A 21,373-nucleotide genomic window follows, 5' to 3' on the forward strand; every position below is an offset into this window, starting at 1 on the left:
TGTTGTGTTAACTGCTGTGTTGTAGAGCTTGTAAAAGAATCCTTGGCAAGATATATTTTGATTTTGATATATTGAATTTATTAAATAATTTTGAAGTCATAAAATGAAAATTCAGAAGGCATCTCAAAGATTTAACTTGCTTAAATCTTCATCTGTATCATTTATTTTGTTTCACTTTTAAATAACAGCTGAAAAAAAAATCCTTAGGAAACATATACAATGAAGAACTTAGAAGAAAAAAGCTAGTGTATTATACACCGTTAAACAATGTAGTCCCCCCGAAAAGAGAAAAAATAAAGGAGCCAATGATGACCCAACACCTTTACTTGTTAAACTTTAGTTTAGATGCAAACAAACATTTTTTTCCCTTTAGGTAGGCAAAAGCTTTTTTAATATACTTGCCAGGCAACAAGAATTGCAGGAGAAATAGCATCTTTGAACAACACTAAGGAGGTGCAGCAATTCACTGAATTCTGTTTTGTTTTTGTAAACCTGCTCAACATTGTAGTATACATTTCTATAAAAGCATAGGTGAGTGTGTTTTACAAACTTGTCTCTTTTTACATCTTTTTTATTGCAAAAACAAGTTTCTATTCTGCAATTAATTAGAACAATAGTGACATCCTATGTCTAGCTTTCAGTACTAAGAGCAACTTCCCCATTAAAATAATTGACTGTCAAAGGATGTAGATCAAATCTTTCTTCTTGGATCTGCCTGTAACCATATATATTTAAACTAAAAGAAGATAAATGTTTGGTGGTAAGTTTTTCTCTTACTCTAACATTGTGTATTAAAATTTTATGCAAGTTTAATTAAAATGAAAAACAATTTGCCTTTCATTTTTTAAAAACGTCAGTGTTGATATTATAACGCAAAATAGAGCTATCTGACAAATGGTAGGTATTCAATTAATGTACACTGAATGAAATTGCATGTTTTTGCTTAAAATGGGATGATAGATTGATGTTTCATCTTGATATCTAAGAAATATTATTTCTCCTTTTATACTTCTATGCTTTATCAGAAGTTTAGAATGTTGGCATTCATAGGTAACCAACATTTTAGATAACCACATTTAAATCTAGGTTTCCTCAGGAAATACTAAAATCATTGGCTTTCAGTGATAATAACTTCCAGTACTATAGAATAAACATGTTTTAGTATTTTTATCAATTTATATGTTGGGAAATATATGCTACAAATATACTGAGATATTACATCTTCTAATGGAATATTAATTCATGAATGAATAAACTGATCTACAAGTGAGAAAAGTACAACAAATACACTAGATCCAGGATTTGTTTTGAGTTCTTTTCATAACAGAACTGTTGAATTCATACTGATCTGTCTTCAGCATATTTCTGCTCCCTTCTTGGCTGTTCTTAGTATTTGTAATGTGTCTAATGAGATTGAGGGATGAAATCCATGGTTGTAGAATAGTTGTATGTATTACTGCTCTATGTAAGAGTTAAATCTAAAACCTTGACTTGATTACAAAGAGCCTATCCCAAAGTTTTTCATATTCCTATTTCATGAAGCTGTAGGATTCCATGAAATAATTTGCAAGTAAAGTAGACTTTGAATTTTCAATCTGATTTTTTCATAATCTTTTTATCTGAGACTAATCTCTCCAAATCTAATTCCTTTCTCTTATTCAATCTCCTAATTACTTTTTCATCCTCACCACCCTGTTTTTTGCTATCAATTATATTTTGGCTACCAATTATAGTATATCAGAAAGTGAATAATGTGCGTGTTGCCACCTATAGACAGAGAAGTAATTATATTTATTTATGACAGAGAAAAGCATAATCTAAACAGAGTTCTTTTTTCCAGCTCCTACAACCACCATTTTCAAACTTGTTACTTAAATATTTATCTATTTGTTGTTGATGTTGCCATTTCAGAAGCCTGTGCCTTAAAATGAAGCATTTACTTAAAACTTCTATCACGTTATCATTTTATTTGCCTTTTATATTTTACTCAGATATACTATCTTATTAAAGTTCTGTGATTTCAAAAAGTTTAAAGAGACCTGTTTAAACCAAATAACTTAGTCATATCCTAAACTAACTGCTACATCTTAGTTTACCTCTGGAGTGGGGGAAATTACCAGTATTTGTTCCCAGGAATGAAAAGCTTCCCTCCCTACAGTCTGTTATCATCAGTCTTCTGTTCTGTGCCTGCTCTGTAATGATATAGGTTTGTTTCTCCTTTATTCTTTGCAGAGTGCTGCAGCAGCTCCCAGTCCAGTGCTAGGAAACATTCCCCCAGGAGATGGCATGCCAGTAGGTCCTGTACCACCAGGGTTCTTTCAGGTACTCAGAGAAACTCTGACTAGGAATGTTAAGGCATAGGAACTCCTGTTCGATTTTATTGAAATATATGAAGGAGAATGAGGCTATTTTAATCCTTAAGGTAAACATAATGCTGTGCAGCCAACTCTTGATTATTCCGAGACCGGTTATCTTGTATGTAGATTAGCCCTTCCTTCCAATATTTTCTTTATTGTCAAATTTTTATTCGTACATTTTACCATTTCACTGTGCAAGTAAGAAAGAAAGGTAGCTGAAATGCAATTAGCTAAGCTAACTGTGGTGAAGATTTGGTGGGAGAAAAGGCTAATGGATGAGGTTTTGGAATGATATATGGATTTTAACTATCCAAGCCATCCATATCTCCACAGACTAAAGATAATCAAGATTTGGCTGTACTTTCACATTATGGCTAAGTTATAACCTATTCATTTATCAAAATTATAGGCTATAACAAAATATTTTGAGAATCATCTTTGTGGCTTTTAAACTGGAATTTTTATCAATATCATTATATAACATTTATAAAATCAGATTTTAAAATACATGTTAGTATTTTAAATTTGCAACAAGCGCATTTATTTTAGCAAAAGATGATAATGATTTTAGAATTACATCACTTTTCAATTTTATGGCATCCACATTTAAATCTGACAGTTTTTTAACCCAAAGCTACATAGATTCTGAAGTTTACTTTTTTTTAACTCCATAGTTAATTTTATAACACCCTTTGAGAAAATTAGGAAGAATTTAGGAGTTAAGAACTGCAGTTGGAAGGCACTACAGGAATTAATGTTATATGCCATATTGTTAATGAATTACATCAGGTACTTATAAACTAATTTGTCACTTTAGTGTTTTATATTTTCAAAGTCCTTGATAATCATTTGTTAATTAATGCATACCATCATTTCAGTGTAGATCAATGTACTTTATAAATGTGAAAATGGAGAAATAAAATTATAAGTAATTTTCCACAGTACAGCAATTGAATAAAAAAGTCATAATTAGAACCTAGTACTAAGTCTGAAATGTAAAGTCCTTTAGGATATGCTATTTGTCAGGCTACTCTATATTAATATTCAAAAGTCTTAGAGCTCACATTCTGTCTTGAGGCCCCTTTCTTAAAATCTAGGAACATATTATAACTCTTGGTTATTAATTAAACAATCACTGTTTAAGATAATAATAATAATAGCTAACACTTAGTAACTGCTTACTGTATGCCATGCTTTGTTCTAAATATTTCATGTGTATAAACTCTTAATCCTCACAGTAACCTAGGGGTAAAGTAAGTATTATCATCATTACCATTGCACAGATGAAAAAACCAAAGCATGATAAGCAGTTTGCACAAAGTCAGAAAGTCACAGGACTGGGATTCAAGGCAAGGCTTTCTGAACTTCTGCCATTGACTTTACCTTTTAAAGTTCATAGTTGATCGTTACTCATAAAATATTTCTAGCTCATTTTATATTTTTTCCTCATGCTCTTATTTCTCTTACTAAGGATAGATTGGAGTTAGGGAGTAAATCAGAAGAGTTTATCTACTTACAAGAGCTAGTAGAAGCTCTCTAAGTGGCACTTTAAAAAAGAGGCAGTGGGCTGGGAAGGAAGCCAAATTCTTCCTAGGGTTAAGCAAAGACGTATAAACCTATACATTTTCATTTTTACATTTTGTTGAATGAACCATTCTCCCCTTACCTGCCTTCTGCCTGAGTCTTGGTAAGAGTAGTTGAAACAGAATTAACTTCTGTTTTAATCCAATTAGATAAACACTTGACTACTACTAGATGCCAGGCACTGTGGTAGGCATCTAAAAATGAGTGTGTATAATATGTACCTTCCTGAAGCTCACTGTCTAGCCAGCGAGTCATTATTAAAAATAAATAACTGTAATACAGCAAGATTTGTGCTGTAACAGAGTAAAGTTCTATGTTGACCTAGAAGAGAGAGCTATTAAGTCTGCCTGATCTGGAGCTAAGAGTGGTTTGGAAAAAGTTTTCCAAGAAATCAAGCAGAGGAATGATATTCCAGAAAGTGGGAAAAGTACAAGCAAAAGTGTGGAAGCATCAGAATGAACTGTGCAGAGGTGTTCAGGGTAATATGAATGGAAAGTAGAGGGGAGGGCAGGCAGGAATTCCTGGAAATGAAATTGGAAGATAAGCTGTAGCATCTTGAGAAGGGCCTTATATGCCATGTTAAGAACTTGAGTCTTTATTCAGTAGGCATGTAGGAACTGTCAGACATCTTTAAGAAGGGCAGTGACCTGAATTCAAGCTATAGAGTAGATTTAGGCTTTGTTAGGCACCTATGATATAGTTGTATACAGAATCCCTGCCGTTAAAAAACTTACACTGTGGTGAATGAGAGAGAGAGAAGGCAATTAGAATTTAGAAAGAAAATGGCTATATTAAATGAGTAGTGTGTGTTTTTAAGAGCACATCAGAAGGCCACCAAACCCAATCTTGGGAGAGTCATTCTCAGAAAAATATTGTCAAAACAGTAAATAGGGCTTCCCTGGTGGCGCAGTGGTTAAGAATCTGCCTGCCAATGCAGGGGACACGGGTTCAATCCCTGGTCCGGGAAGAACCCACGTGCCATGGAGCAACGAAGCCCGTGCACCACAACTACTGAGCCTGTGCTCCAGAGCCCACGAGCCACAACTACTGAGCCCACGTGCCACAACTGCTGAGCCTGCACACCTAGAGCCTGTGCTCCTCAACAAGAGAAGCCACCGCAATGAGAATCCCGTGCAATGCAAGGAAGAGTAGCCCTGGCTCGCTGCAAATAGAGAAAGCCTGTGCACAGCAGCGAAGATCCAATGCAGCCAAAAATAAATAAATAAAATAAATTTTTAAAAAAATAAAAAGAGAAAATAACAGGCATGAATTCCAATTGAGACTATGCTAATAACCAGAAAGTTGGGGGAAAAAAAACAGTAAATAAAATCCAAATTGGCATCTAAAGATGAATTAGGCAAAGGAAGCAGAGAGATATGGAAAGAATATTCCAGGAAGAGGGAAAAAAATTTATGAAGACCCAGACAAGAAAGGAGAGAGACCAAATAATTCCATAAAAAACAGAGCTTAATTAGCTAAAGGGAGAATGGCTGGTGATGAGGCTTCAGGGTAACCTTGAGGAGCCTTGTAGGTTAGTTGAGTTTGAACTTGATCTTAAGGGCAGTAATAAGCTATTGAAGGACTTTAAGCAGGAAAGAGGCATGTTCATATTTGCATTTATAGAAAAATCACTCCAGTTATAGGGTGTAGCGTGGATTGCAGAGGGACAGGTTTGAAAGTAGGGAGGCTATTTAGGAGGCTATTACAGTAATCCAGGTGAGATTTGATGATAGGGACCACAAAATGAGGAGTAGGTTTGAGGTAGGACAGATGAAGAGATTCCTGTGGGACCTCCAATTAGAGGTATCCCTTAGCCTGATGAACATACAGGTTTGAAGCCTAAGACAGTGATCTAGGCTAGAGATAAAAATTGCAGGATTGTCATCATATCAAGGACCTGAATCCACAGGCGTAGAACGATTGTCCAGGGAGAAAGTACAGAATGAGAGAGTAAAGGGGTATACACCTGGACTCCAAAAACACTGACCCTTGAAAGAAGAGCAAAAACAACAGAACCCATTAAAGAGACTGGTGCAGACTGTCAGCTGGTTGGCTGTGACAGTAGCTCAAGAAAGAGACTCTGTGGACCTACTTAAGAACAGTGGCAGCAGGACTGGGGAGGAAGAAGCTATGCATAGTATGTTTGATAGGCCTTAGTTGATTAACCAAGTTAGGGGTAGAAGGGAAAGAGTTGGAGGAATCAAGGATGACTCTGAGGTTCCTACTTAAGGCCCCTGGAAAATTTTCATGTCTTAATCTAAGTTAGGAAAGATAGCGGGCAGAAAAAGTTTTAGATATGTTTGAGCATGATAAATGTCATTCCTTTTTATCCAGGGACACCATTCCAGCTAATCTTTTAAATACTCGTTTCCCCTATTCAGTAGGCTTAAGTATGGCCAGTCTCCCTAGAAATGCCTCTCTGAAATATTGGAAAGCTCAAGTCATCAAACTTTTAAAAAAGAAATAGTATATTACCTTTGGTACCTATCATGATGGGATCAGGGTACTCGAATGTTTCCTAAATATCACTATCGGTTTCCTATCCTTCAGCATGATTCTGACCACAATGCTTGTTGTTAATGAAGAGCAGCTACCTTCTATAAGTAGAAATAGCACCATGACAATCATAATTCAAGTCCAAACACCAGTTTCTAATCCAGTTCCATAGAGATAGTGATGTCCAAGAATTATCCAGAGTATGAAAATAGTTTTGAATCCCCATTCTTAGTGAGGAAATGCAAAGCTTATTTGGGGATGGCTGGATGGGACTAGACTAGGAAAAGATTGAGCCTATTAGAATTTAATGAATAAAGGAAAGTAAAGCAAGAAGAATTTTAATTAACACATAAAGCTTCACCAGCTTCAACAGTTCTGAGCTCTACTCACTGTGTGATCCTACCATAAGAAGTACATTGAAAACATTCTCCTAAATAGACAAACATTCTCGTTTTATCCCTGTTTACACTGCAGAACAAGCCCCCTCTTTTCCATTATAAGTATAGACTTAAATATATTACCAAGTGGAATTATTACAAACTCTAAATTTGCGAATTCGTAACAACTGCATTTGAATAATAGCAATTAACTCAAACTCCAAAATAAATAGTTACGATTAATACCCCATACATTTAATAAGTCCATCCTGGAAGACGGTCTCTAGATTAGCATCTATCAACCATGTTGATATCTGTCACATCTATTTGTGACAGATATCAACATGGTTCAGACTTAAACCTTGACCTTTTTTAATTGAAATGGGAGTGCTTCTATTGTTGAGTAGGAGATCAAATTAAGTAAAATCAAGGGGAGTAGTTGGACATGCAAAAGGAGGTGTCAGTTTAGTAAAATAAAGCCATTTGAAGTAAGGCACATTTATTTACTTTTATCAAAGGAGTAATTTGTATAAGAAACCCTCTAAATTCTCAAACTGACCTACCATGGAACTGGTGAATGACTTTAGAGCAACTTTCTTAAATTGAGGAGTGTTGCTACTGGGGTCAGTGGGAAGATAGTAGAAGTGGCCTTTGATCTAACTAGAGTTTGGAAGTTTTGGTGGAAGAAAATACAGTACTGTGGTGTGGTGTGAATACACCTAATAGGTCCTCAGAACTAAGTCTGTACTCTGACTCTCCTGTCCCTATGCTAGAATATTATTCAAAAGTTTCATTGTATGCTAAGAAATTCGAATTATGCATTAAAAGCATCAACCTGCTGTATACTCATTCTCATAGCATTCTTACTAAAAGTCAGGCAAAATTTGATTCCTGTAGTTTTATCGAATAGGCAGCATTAATCCTTGAACCAGTTAGATTTTCTTCACACTTATGTATAATAATCAAAACAGTTTAGTAAAATGCACTTACAAAACAAAGTTCTCATTCATTTGTGTTTTTTTAAAAAATAGACTATTAACTCTGTTGCTTTATAATTTTCTAGATTTGAGTAGTAAGAAATCTTCTCTTGTGAATTTAATATAACTTAAACTACATTAAAGAAATGGGCATTTCTTATTTCAACCAAAAAAAATCTGAGGGGAGTGAAAAAAATACTTTATTTTTTCCTTCTTTCTGCTCTTTACCACAAGAAAACTTTTAAGAAAACCATATCTTGTTTTTATCACTCTAATCAAGCACATCTATAACATATAGAAACACAATGTAATCTTTTTAATAGGTCTAATATAGATATCTTTGCATATATAACTAATGTGGGATATACATGTAAATATTTAATTTTGAATTCTGTATAGCCTTTTGTTCATTTTTACCATGTATTGTGTTTTGATTTTTATCTTAATACATTTGCTGTATTCTTAGTCACTGGATCTGTCTTCTTTACTGAGAACTGTTGAAAACTAATAATACATTGATGATGGATTGTAAATGTAAGGCTTTGACATGAATAAGATTATAAATACTTGTTGCAGATAAAGTATACCAAGTAATTTAGTTTCAGACTACAGTGGCCATCCATATTTTAAAATCCGAATTGATCAAAACTCTGATATGGTGGAAAATATGTTGCAGCAGGTTCCTAAGTCACATTCTTTCTACACGCAGAATGTTAGCAATGGTAAAGCGGCTTTGCCATCTAGTGGTGGTTTGCCGATGTCTCTGCTTGTTTGGGTATATTTTCCAAAGGTTCTATTTTTAGCAAGACTGCACTGTAGCAAGCTGACCTAATGCTTTGACATAGTAATAATGTAATAAGAACAACAACAACAAAAATACAAAGAAGTCTCCCCTTTTCTCCATGGGACACTTATTGACTAGAAAAACTCAATATAAATGACATTCATAAAGCACCAAAGACAAAAACAAAGCTCAGGGTAATATAATATTCTTGATATTTTAAAAGAAAGAGAATCAAAAAGGAGAAAAACAATTATTTAATCTAACACTTGAAACTGAAAAGGAAAAAGACAAGAAGAAATGTTTTTACAAGCCCTGGTTAAATGTTTCTGGAGGTAGATATTTATTTGATTTATTTTTGGACATAAGTCCTACATTTTGAAGATACCTTCATAACTAAGCATACTCTTCTTCCTATTCAGACTTTCACAAAACCACCTTTTATTATCAGTAGCACCTGTTTTACCCTATTATTTATACATATAGTAGTTAAATAGTCTCTACTCCTTCTCAGTTTCCTTCTGTTATTAATCTTTAAATTGTCTTCTCTCCCAATGGTTTGCCTTTCCTCTTATCCCTCCTGATCATGGCTGTTTCAGAAGTTAGTTTTAGGAAATACTCTAAACCAGGAGAAACTCCTTTTCCTTCTCCCCAGAAGTTGTAGATATCATCTTTGACCTCAGATAACAAACCAAAAGATTAGTAAGTACATCATTTCTTAATTTGAATAAGTGGAATACTGAATATCTCAAGTTGAATTGACTTACTGAACTATAACATTTGACATTATCAATATATATAGTTTAAAATTCACACATTAAAAATAGTATTTCTCAGAATTAAATACACCAGGATTTGGAGAGTAGAGGTGGGGAAGGTTGCTTATTTGTCAAAGTTCAAGAAATAAAACTGAAGTTTAATTTTCTTAAAAATGTAATTTTGAATCTTTAAAGAACAAAGATTCTGAATATTGAGAACAGAACAAGTCTTTCTCTAGTATAAAGATAAAAGCAGCCTAAAAATATCAAGGTGCCTGACAGCTGCTGGCTTTGATAATGCTTTCCTGCAGTTGTGGTAATAGTTTTTCTGGCCTCAACTATTAGAACAAATTAAAACTGCTCAGCTTGAGTAAGTTTTTTTTTTAAATCGCAGTTTCAAACAACAGAAGACCCTATAGCGGTGACTAGATGGACAACAAACAAGGAAGGGGGTGTCAGGGGTTTAGACTCTTTACTTGGGTTTTTCAGTTAGAATGGAATGAAATAGTTTCCTGTTAGAAACCTTACTTTTGATGTTTATTTATCAAAATGGGTATTTATGAAAAAGTTAACTTGGCCATCCTAGACCAATATCTTATTTTTGAAAAGTCTTCCCAGAACGCCTCTATTTTTATTATAGGTCCTTGGGAAACAAAAAAATGTATAGCAAATATCCAAAGGCAGTTTATAACACAATCTTAGTTTTTTGTTTAACGTTGGTTACAGAAACAAAAATGGGCACCATTCTTTGGGGAATTAAAGGTAAGGAATGGATTATTAAATATAAATCAAATATTAAATATATTGCAAATTCCCTGTATAGGTTGGATAGATTTGTCTTAAGTATACATAAGGATACCTTCAGCTTTTTGAAAAATAGCTTATCAGACTTCCTTGGTGGTCCAGTGGTTAAGCACGGGTTCAATCCCTGGTAGGAGATGAACATGCCACGCCGTGCAGCCAAAAAAGGAAAGAAAACACCATTAAAAAAAAATATATATATATATATATATATATAAAATAAAAAATAGCTTATCACTAGGTGGTGGTCTGGAATAATTTATCTTCTATCTATATCAGAGGTCAACAAACTTTTTCTGTAAAAAGCCAGATAGTAAATATTTTAGGATTTGAAGGCTTTGAGGTCACGCTACTCAACTCTGTTGTAGTATAAAGACAGCCATAGACACTGTGTACATGTACACTAAAGAGCATGGCTATTCCAGTAAAACATTATTTACAAAAACAAGTGGTGGACCACATTTAGCCATGAGCCATAATTTACCCACTCCTATTCTTTATGAATATGGTCATCACTAGATGGTCTGTAAGAAATCCAAAGGGTAAAGACCAAGAACAGTGTTTCTCCAAGTGTATTCTTGTACTATCGTCAAGAGTCCTGGGGTCACCTGCCTCCTAGTATATCAGGATTCTTGGTGGTGGGGCAATGGCACTGGAAATCCTTTGGTTTTTGTTGTTTGTTTTTTATTTTTAACAGATGAGTCTTACAAGCTAAAATTTGAGAACCACTGGCTCAGATTGCTGATGACATTCAGCAACAAATATTTATGGCCCCCTCCCACCACCCCGTGCTAGAGTTACTGGAGTAAACAAGCTAAACAGAAATCCTTACCCACATCCAACGTAGAATCCACTATGGGAGACAGTCAGTAAACAAAATAAATAATTATTTTTAAATATATGATATGTTAGATTGTGATAAGGACTAGAGAGAAAAATGAAGCAGAAAAGGAAAATAGGCAGTGTTGAGGAAGTTCTGGATGGGGTGGCCACAGAAGGACTCATCAAGAAGATGCCATTTAAGTAAAGACTTGAAGGAAGTGAGGGAACAAGCATCTCGTGTCTGAAGGAAGTGTTCTAGGCTGAGGGACAAGCAAGTATAAAGCCCTTGAGTTCAGTGCATGACCAGCTTTTTCCAGGGACAAAGGGAATGCCTGAGTAACTATAGTGGAGTGTCGGCTGGGGAGAGCAATTAGATATGAAGTCGTAGGCAGTAGAAAGCCACATCAAGTAGAATTTTGTAGGTCACTGTAGGGATTTGGGGTTTTGTTCTGAGTGGAGGGTTTTAGCAGGGTCTTTCTGGCTCTTATGTTGAGATTCATCTATAGGAGGGAAAGGTGGAAGCAGGGAGACCAATTTGGATGTCACTGCAAAACTTTACAAGAGAATATTATGGCTCAAACAAGGCTGGTAACAGTGGTGAGAAGTGACTGGATTCTAGATATATTTTGAAGTTAGAGCCAACAGATTCTGGCGATGGTTTGGATATGTGTTGTGAGAGAAAAAGACAAAGCAAGGGTGACTGCAAGTCTTTTCGTCTGTTCAGCTGAAAGAACGGAGCTGACATTTACCCGTGTTATATAGGTAAAACTGCAAGAAGAGGTATGAGGGAACAATCAGAAGCTTAAGTTTAAACTTGTTAAGATTAAGATGGCTATTAGATATTCAAGAGATGTCGAGTAGGGAGCACGGTATCAGATCTGGAGTTTTATGCTTGAGGCTTGGGCTAGAGGCATTTGGGAGTTATTAGCATATGGCTAATATTGAAAGCTGTGAGCCTGGATGACATCACCCAGGTAATGAGTAGAGAGAGAGACGAGAAGCTCAAGGATCCCAGGGTTCTGTTTTTAAGAAGGCAGGAAGATGAGGAGGAACCAGCAAGAAGAATGGGAAGGAGGAGCACATGAGTTAAGAAGAAAACCAGGCAATGTGGGAACCTGGAAGCCAAGAAGAAAAATTCAGGGAAGTGAGGAATGATAGCTGTGTCAAATGCTGCTGATAGTTCAAATTAGTTGAGGACTGACAACTGACCATTGGACCCAACGAGGTGGTCACTGGTGACTTTGATAAGGCCCGTTTCCATGGAGTGATGGGGGTGACAGCCGCATAAAAGTAAATTCAAGATAAAGTAGGAAGAGAGAAATTGCAGACGAGTGTGTCCAACTCTTTCAAAGAGTTTCAAAGAGTTTTGCTGTAAAGGGAAAGTGAAGATGAGGCAGTAGCTGGAGAGAGAAGCTGGGGAGGTCAAAGAAATGCTGCTGGGAGTGAAGTGTTGGCTATTATAAACTGTGCATTCCTGCCGAGGGACAAAGAAAACTGCTCTGCTGGCACCTGTGGACAGAGAGTATAGGCAATTGCCAGGTGCCATCTATTATACCCAACAATCAGGTATAATCTTGAGTTTAAGACATAATGCCAAGGAATAGAGTAATCGGATATTCTTTGTACACAGTAGGATGCTTATCAAGAAAGGGTAAAATAGAGTTACTTACTAAGGATGCCTGCAAATGTGACTACTACCTGTTTTCTGTCATTTTTATATTCTATAAATAATCTGACATTACAAATACCTTTGACATCAGTAATATTTTCTCCACTCAAATTTGTCTTAGTTTTATTCTGTACATTTATTCTGTACCTATTTAAGACACGTGGTTCAAAATGCATCTTAATTGGAGATGGAGAAATAACTTCACTTTGTGCAATTTGAATTCTCTCATCTTGCTTATTTTTATACTTTTTAGCATTAGTCAAATTAGTAAGCTCTAGTTTCAAAACAGACTTTCTGGGGCATTAATAATTTCTGTTAAAATCTGTTCAGTAGAAAAGATTACTCTATACAGTTCAGACATGAGTTGAGTAACTTTAGACTTCATTTTTGCAGGTAAGTAACCAAGTGAATATGAAGTGTAACATTTCATTTTAAAGAAAGTAAAAATATATATAATCTGCCACTTGTATCAGAGACCGAGCCCATAGGCAGGTTTCTTTAACAAATGTTATCGCTGCTTGTGAATTTGAAAAGACTACTGCTTTATCAGTAGAAACTTACCTAGCATATCAAGATACCAGAAGGGTACCAGAACAAAGTAGCTTTTTTTTTTTTTTTAACCTAATGGTACATTTAGGTAAATTAAAGTGCTTGTCTCCCACCCTCTCATCTAGAACAAGTTTATGTGGAAGCAAGAATATAAAATAGGGAAAAGGTTGGGGAAGAGGGGAATGTTTTTGCATTCTTCAATGAAAAACTGAGTCATTTTTAAAAATTACTGTTTTTGCTTCTTTTTTTATTGAGTTAGCCCAATACTTTTCCTCAGTTATAAACCTCACATATTGATTTTCATACCCATAGTGGGTTACTTGTAATGTGGGTTGATCTGTCCTTGTGACTTTAGTCAGGGATGGGAGGCAGCACAGAGCGAGATTCAACTTACGCAGGACTCCAGCTACGTGTCCCACAGACACCACAAAAAAATAAAAGGGTCTGTGTGTATTTGTGAATATAAATTGATCTAAAACAAATCATTAAAGTTTTTCATAGAATGTTATTCAAACTTCTGTAGTTGATTAGACCAGAAGGCAGCATAGTTCCCCTTCACAATCCACAAGTCCATTGCCACAAGCCAGTATCTGATATATGGTAATGAAGACTTGAGAAATAGTCTCATCTTTTTGCAAAGGCCCATAATAGAAATGAGCAATTTTAATGCTTAGACTAAATCCATATCAGAAGAATCAACCTGCTTATAACTCTGTGCTGAATTGGATTAGCCTTGCCAAAACAACATCTAGGAAACCTGATCTGTTCATACTTTACAGGTATTTGATATGCGTTATTTTAATTAAGTGTTGTTGATGATAGAATATCTAAGATGTATGGAAGTTAAACTACATATTTATGCTTATCAGCAGAATTGCCAGCACAAGTATGTCATTTTGTGAGCTAAATTAGTTTAATACTAGTTGGAATTAAAATGTGTTAATCAAGAGTGTCTTATCCACTGGGGTGTCAGTAATGTCTGATGGAGATTTTCCTGAAAAACAGAAAAGAAACTGAACAAATTAAGATATATGAATTGTAAAGTAACTTAAACGAAATTCATTTGATGTATAATTTATGCTTCATTACTTTTCTACAGAAAACTTATGAAGCATCTCATGGAATCATAAAAATAAAAAAATGTGAACAGTCTTACTATATGAACGATGGCAGAAATGAATGTACAAGTCACAACACTTTTTGTGATGCTTTTTTCAAAATAATATTCTCAATATTATTTATAATTGACAGCCATATGACTTCAACTCTTATCACAATTAAGGAAAAAAAGATTTACTTCTAAGTGAGATTTTGAATAGCAAAATAGAGAATAGAAATCTATATAGGAGAATCATGTAAAGAGAATTGGACTAACTAAAAAAATGGACCCAGAATGAATTAAAAGTAATGTTTAATTTTTAAAAGAATGTTTATGCTTGGGGTAAAATCTCATAGTGAACATATTCTTATTACCTTTACAGGACTATAAATAATTATAATCTTCCATATTTATCATTTTAAAAAAATTATGTTCAAGAGAAGTTTTTCTCTTGAAAGATTCTGTAATAATTTTTATGACACAGAATTGTGTATTATTCCCTGTGTCTGCCTAAAACAGTATGTGAAAAATGTCAGAAGAAAGATTATATCTGTCTAAAGTCATATCTGCACAGGATCAAGAAAGGTAGATATTTGATCTTTATGTAATTAATATAATTACTAAAGATAACCCATATTTTTCCTAGCTGTGTATCACTTTGTGTCTTGTGTTTTTGCCTAAATGTTGATGGAAGCAAATTACTTTTTAGCAAATAACCATTTTTTCTTACAGATTTTTAGACTAAAGATGGTTATATGGTAAAGACAATATGATATTACTCAAATGCTGAGCCTCTTCTTAATGGAAAGAAAATATGTAAGCCAAAACATGTTTCGGAGACCTGAGGGTTATAGCTCTTTGAATGTATTTAAATCTAAGAAGACCAGGGTCTCATGTGTACACCTGGCACTATATTAGACAAACAGTTGAAATGCCCTGCTATATGGAATTAGTGGCAGTTCTCATGGCTGGCCTCTGCTTTAGAAAAAAATTAGGAAGTTATCATACTTTTTTTTCCTCCAAATCATACATAAATTAACCTGACATACTTCTATACCAAAAAGTGGTTATTAAATACTGTTACTTTGTAAAACTGCCTAAGAATCACTATTTCCAACCCTGATGCCCAGAAATAGAGAAACCTGAAAGCAGTAGGAGAGAGTACAAGACCTTCTTAGTCATCTAAATCATAAATTCTCTTATATGTTGTTGATGTAGATATTGTAATTATAACTCAGTATCATCTTGGGATCTCCAACACTTTGTTCTTTACCTACTTTTATTAGGTCCTCTAGAACAGGGGTCCCCAACCCCCAGGGAACTGGGCCACACAGCAGGAGGTGAGCAGCGGGTGAGCAAGCGAAGCTTCATCTGTATTTACAGCCGCTCCCCATCGCTCTCATTACCACCTGAGCTCCGCCCCCTGTCAGATCAGCAGTGGCATTAGATTCTCATAGGAGTGTGAACCCTACTGTGAACTGCACATGCGAGGGATCTAGGTTGCATGCTCCTTATGAGAATCTAATGCCTGATGATCTGAGGTGGAGCTGAGGCGGTGATGCTAGTGCAGGGGAGTGGCTGCAAATACTGATTATCATTAGCAGAGAGGTTTGACTGCACAGAGACCATAATAAATCAATTGCTTGCAGACTCATATCAAAACCCCATCAGTGAGTGGCAAGTGAAAACAAGCTCAGGGCTCCCACTGATTCTGCATTATGGTGAGTTGTATAATTATTTCATTATATATTACAATGTAATAATAATAGAAATAAAGTGCACAGTAAATGTAATGCACTTGAATCATCCCGAAACCATCCCTCTACCCCTCCAACTCCCCCCACCCCCCAGTCTGTGGAAAAATTGTCTTCCACGAAACTGGTCCCTGGTGCCAAAAAGGTTGGAGACCGCTGCTCTAGAAGACATAATTTATCCTATATAAGCAAGCTGAATTTTCCCCTCTATACATATAAGCATTTTCTCATTAGACAACCAGATACACTATGCCAGTACTGTGCCTTACCCTTTGCAATATCAATAGATACTACCTATTTTTAACAAGACACATAAATTGGCCAGGTGAGATTTTATACAAGAGAACCAAACTTTATTACACCTTCTGCTGGTTTTTAGAGTCTTCCATCAATGTTGTTCACTCACTCAATCAATGACCCAGCTATGGAAACAGCCAAGTATTTATTGAATGCGACTCTGTACATTCTCTCTTAGAATGTGCTAACTGCTTCCTTCCCTTCCTCCTGAACCTCATTACAAGTTGTCACATTATCATGAGCAGCTTGATTACAATGATAATACTCTTCTAATAATACCACATCCATGTAGCACCATTCCTAACCCATCTTCTATTCCCTTCCAGTATTTGACTTAAAAACAAAAATAAATGAACTAAAGACAACATATATTATCAAAACTCTACCAAAAATATTCAAGAAGAGAGAGATAGAGCTTACTAAATTGATTTTATATTTCAGTTGTTGAATTTCTTTTCATCTGGTGAATAAGAGCACATGCTAATTAGTGCTTTATGTGCAAATTAACTTGATTACCTGAAATACCACTGTCTTTTCAGCTTTTCATGGTTGAGTGGTAACAAAGGTAAAGAATTCTACATTAAGTGAATGGTTGCAAGGTTGCTGGGGGTGCCTAGGAGGAAATGCCAAGACAGGCAATTTATTTATGGTCAGTTAGTCATAAGAATGAAGTATGTGTACCTGCCTTTATTCTTTAAAGTTATTACTATAGTCGGATGTTACATAGCTCTAAGAAAACTAAAGTGGCAGTTAAGGAATTTGATCTTTGGTTTTCTTTTACATAAAATAAGGAGGTTGACCTAGTTAACTCTAAAAACTTTTTGCTGTAAAATGTGTCAAAAAGGTATATTGGAATAAAACTCTATAAGTCAGATTTTATTATAATTGTACAATACAGAACTTGTAAAACTTTACTTGAGTAGTTTTGTGAAGTCATTTTTTTAAGTGTGTATTTATTTTTTAGATTGTAAGTTCATGTTTTCTCAAACTTGGTAATTGTGTATTTCTATGTCATTTAAAAACTACTATTTTTTCAAAAATAGAAGCAAATTTCACATGAATAGTTTTGTACTCGAAAAAGTTCAGTTACTTTAAATTGTAGAACATATCTCAGACTTCTAAATTTTCAGAATTGTAAACTGTCCTAAATGTTACATTTGTTCATTCTAAAGAACTTAGTATTATTCTTTTCATCATTGATTTGTTCTAAATTGTGCTCATAAAATAAAATGTAGTATATAGAAAATGCTTAAGTATAAAATTGGCATTTTAAAGAAGATTTTACTTTTTAGTGATTTTAAATTTTCTTTATTATCAACCTGCTCTTAAAGACCAAGGTTTAAAGAGTTTCTAAAGCCATGTTGAAATATTTAAAATAAGATATAGGGTGATTTATACACTGCTACCATCAATTTTAAGGATTCTTAGAAATATCAGTTTTATTTTATGGATTGATTACCGTGGCATTAAGGTACTTGCTCTGATCTGGCTTCATGTCCTTTCCTCTGAAGTGGGTTCCCTTCATATCAAGGCACACATTACACTGCAGTGTGCTGAATCCTCTATGAGAATAGTGTGAACAAAGTGCTCAGGAAATGGAGGGAAAGGAGCCTATAGAGATTCCTTAAAGAGGAAGTGACATTCCAGCCCCTGGAGGATTAGTAGATGTTTACTTGGCATAGAAAGGAGAATACTGAGTTATCTCAAGAAAAATTGTGGTATTGATAAATCATATTTATGCTTTCTGGAAACTAATTAAAATGTTAGAAAATATTAGTAAAGTTAACATTTGAGCAATGTGTCATTTAAGATGTACAGTTTGATCATATATATATGTGAAAAGAAGTTAGGGCTTTAAATGGTTCTTATCACCTGTAATTTCAGAATGGGTAAATTATTTATAAAATAATTCCATTGGTGGGGTCTGGGATCTTTGGAGAAGGAGAGATGAGAAAGAACTTGTTCCTTCTAAATCTTAGAGAATTGAGATAAAGCACTAACAGTTTATGAAGATGAAATAAGAAGAGGCAGACTACTACTTTCCACTAGCAGAAATGGCAAAGAATAAAGGAAAATCTCTTTTAGGAAAGCAGAAGTTTAATATTTCATGAATAATTCTTGATATAATGGAAAATAATAATCCTTTAAGACTGAATGATGTTCATTTTGAAATAAATTATGATTCTAAATGGGTGTGATTTTTTCTCTAAAAGACTACTTGGAGGAAATGGGCTGGACATTTAGTTTATATTTCTATTAGAGTTTTTTTCCTTTCATTTAGTCATCAAATATTTATTGATTTTCTGGCTTTGTATACATTTTTATTGCTTGCACTTTGGTTTATCCCATTCATTCTAAGTAGATAACTGAAACATGTAGAAATGAGAATTTATGCCTATAAATGTATTTCCATATGTCAGGGTACTAACTGTGCTACTCAGTTTATCTTGTGTATTATAAAGAACCTTTGTCCACGAGTTTTGCCTAATTTGGAGAACTTTTTTAAAAGCCTAGCCTTGATTTTTAGTCATTCATAACACTACATGTTCTGTCAAGTAGGGATGATGTAATATGACTTCTGAGGGAAGCCACCAGATTGAAATATTATTTTCTTTGGGTTTTCATTGATATTTGCCATTTGGTGAAGAGAACGTTTTATTTCTTCCAGATTAGTGGACTGTAGAAAATAGTTTTTCCAGAACATTTTTTCTCCTATTAATTACAAGACTGTGAACCTTGAAAAATCCTAAGCAGAGGGCAGTGATCTTCATCTGCTTTGTTCACTGATATGTCCCACCATCTAGAACAGTGCCTTTGTGTGTGTTTAATAAATATTTGTTGAATGAACAAATCTCTAGCATACCTTTTAATCAATAAGTGCAGCTTTTTTATTCTCTCTGTTGGCCTTTGATCTGAACAAAGGGCATCATTGTTTGTTGGAGTATTTTTTTTCTTTACCTAGGTTTTTCTTTTTCTCTGGAAAGCATGGGAATAAGCTTCTCTAGCTCCTTGATAAAGATAGCTTGTGCCTTAGGAGCATAGACTGATATCACCCACACACACTTCAAATATTTATAGCTATTTACAGTATGCTAATCTTTATACTTGCTGGAAATAATTAACATGGAATCATGGGAGTTTTATTTTATTTTTTTTAAAGAATCAAGTATTATTCTTTATTATACCAACTGACCACTATGTGGATGCAGATTCAAAATTAGGAAATAATACAAATTAGTATAAACTATATTTTAAAAGGCCTTTTATGAAATATTAAAAATTAAGAAGTAAAAATATTCCAAGTAACTGGAAATTGTATATCTTGATTTGAAGAGTTAAACTACCTATTCTACTAGCATTAATTTTTTTTTTTTCCACTCACACACACAGTGTATTTTATTTTTGCAAGAGATAAATAAACTGACACCAAGCATTGTAAATGGATGACCACAACAAAAGCGACAATGATTGCAATTACCAAACACGAAACACACTCATACTATGTCATAATATTGACATTCAGTATCATGGGGATTTTAAATTATTATTTCCCAAGAGACTTCTGAGATCATCTTGTCCAACTCTCCCATTTTAAGGTTGGGAAAACTAAAGCCCTGAAAGGTTTTTAATTTAGGGTCCCTCTGCTAATTAGTGGTGGTGCAAAAACTAGAATCCAGGCCTTTGACTCCCAGTCAAATGTTTTCCATATACATTATAAATAACTTTTTAGCCCATTTTTCAAGGGGAAGGCTTTTTCCATTTAAAATATTGATTCATCATTCTGACACCCTCAAGCACATATTTTGATGCCCAAACTATTAAAAAAATTTTCCCCAAATATTAAGAGTAAGTAAGTATACTTTCATAGCTAAGGGCTCTTTTGAGGAACCTATTCTTCCCAGGTTATCAACGCAGAGAGTACTGAAGGTCTGTCGATAGATGTACTTTATAATATCAGTAGGTATACTTTATAATATCAGTAGGTAATCTCTTAGATTAGCATTTTACCATAAAAGAATTTAAACTTGTTTTAATACCTTAAATTATATTTGAAAGCAAATTGACTTCTGAATAGTGAAATACAGAATATTAGTAGAATATTCTCAGTTGCTAACATGAAAACTCTTTTGGGTTCTGTTGCTGTGTCTGTACCTCAACAAGTAGGCAGTTGAGGACCTAGGTGGTTAACCAGATATCTTAAGAATCAATCTGAATATTAAGAGCTTATAACAGCACTAATTTGATATTAAAATGCTTTAACCATAATAATGTTTATATTTTAGGGGAAAGTAGTAGTTTTTTATCTAAACTAACTAGATTTTTGTTATTTTTTGCTTTAATTGTATAGCTATAGATTGAAAAATGGAAGTGGTTTTCTTTCTTTCTTTTTTTTTTGGCTAAAAAAAATTTGAACTTCTGGAGGAGGGCATACAAGAGGAAATAAATTAAAAAGAGACTCTTTTCTCTCTCGCAATCTTATTCCATAGGGGACTACAGGTTCACAACTACCACATGCACTGCCTCTCCCTCTTAGTAATCCCTTGATGGGGCCTCATGGTCAGATAGGAGACAGTCCTGTTACAACAGTCCTGTTAAAATACATTTATTCACAATGCCATTGATCAGAGAAAAATTTTCTCTTTTCAAATAGTCCATTTATATTAATACTATAACATTATTTTACATTCAGAGGAACATACAAATCTCAAATGCTCTGTTTCAAATAAGGTACATTTCAAGGTTATCAGTATTTAGTAGTGTTTTAACAATTTCTACCTTGTATTCCATTTTGAAGTGATTTTATTATAGACAGGAATTATTAGTAACCTATTTTTATTTCTCCATGTCTCAAACCTTAAATTGATATTGTACTTGGGCTTAGTGACTATGTCATAAAACATCACTTTGTGAAAGAAAGGCAACCATTCCAAAATCAATGACACGATATTTAATTATTAAATTTTTTAAGTGAGTCCAGAATTTATAAGACAGTTTCATAAATGAAATTAGGTGGTTAGAAAAGTAGCAGAGGGAGTGTGAATATTGGGATAA

At 34.3% G+C, this 21,373-nt stretch overlaps 1 protein-coding gene across 18 annotated transcripts in view; it reads left to right on the forward strand.

Annotated features, from left to right (window-relative positions):
• SSBP2 (single stranded DNA binding protein 2) overlaps positions 1-21,373 on the forward strand; it is a 292,867-nt gene that overhangs the window by 200,491 nt on the left and 71,003 nt on the right. For 14 of the 18 annotated variants that reach the window (XM_082458198.1, XM_082458213.1, XM_082458209.1 and 11 more), the window contains one exon: positions 2,233-2,322. The exons of 3 other annotated variants lie outside the window; for them this stretch is intronic. In XM_082458198.1, coding sequence (XP_082314324.1) covers positions 2,233-2,322 — 90 coding nt within the window. Of the gene's footprint in view, positions 1-2,232; positions 2,323-20,808; positions 20,884-21,373 lie in introns of all 18 variants that reach the window. One more of the 18 variants, XM_082458207.1, reaches the window with a different exon arrangement.

The sequence above is a fragment of the Balaenoptera physalus genome, assembly GCF_965194825.1.
Source record: "Balaenoptera physalus genome assembly, chromosome: 3".
NCBI lineage: Eukaryota > Metazoa > Chordata > Mammalia > Artiodactyla > Balaenopteridae > Balaenoptera > Balaenoptera physalus.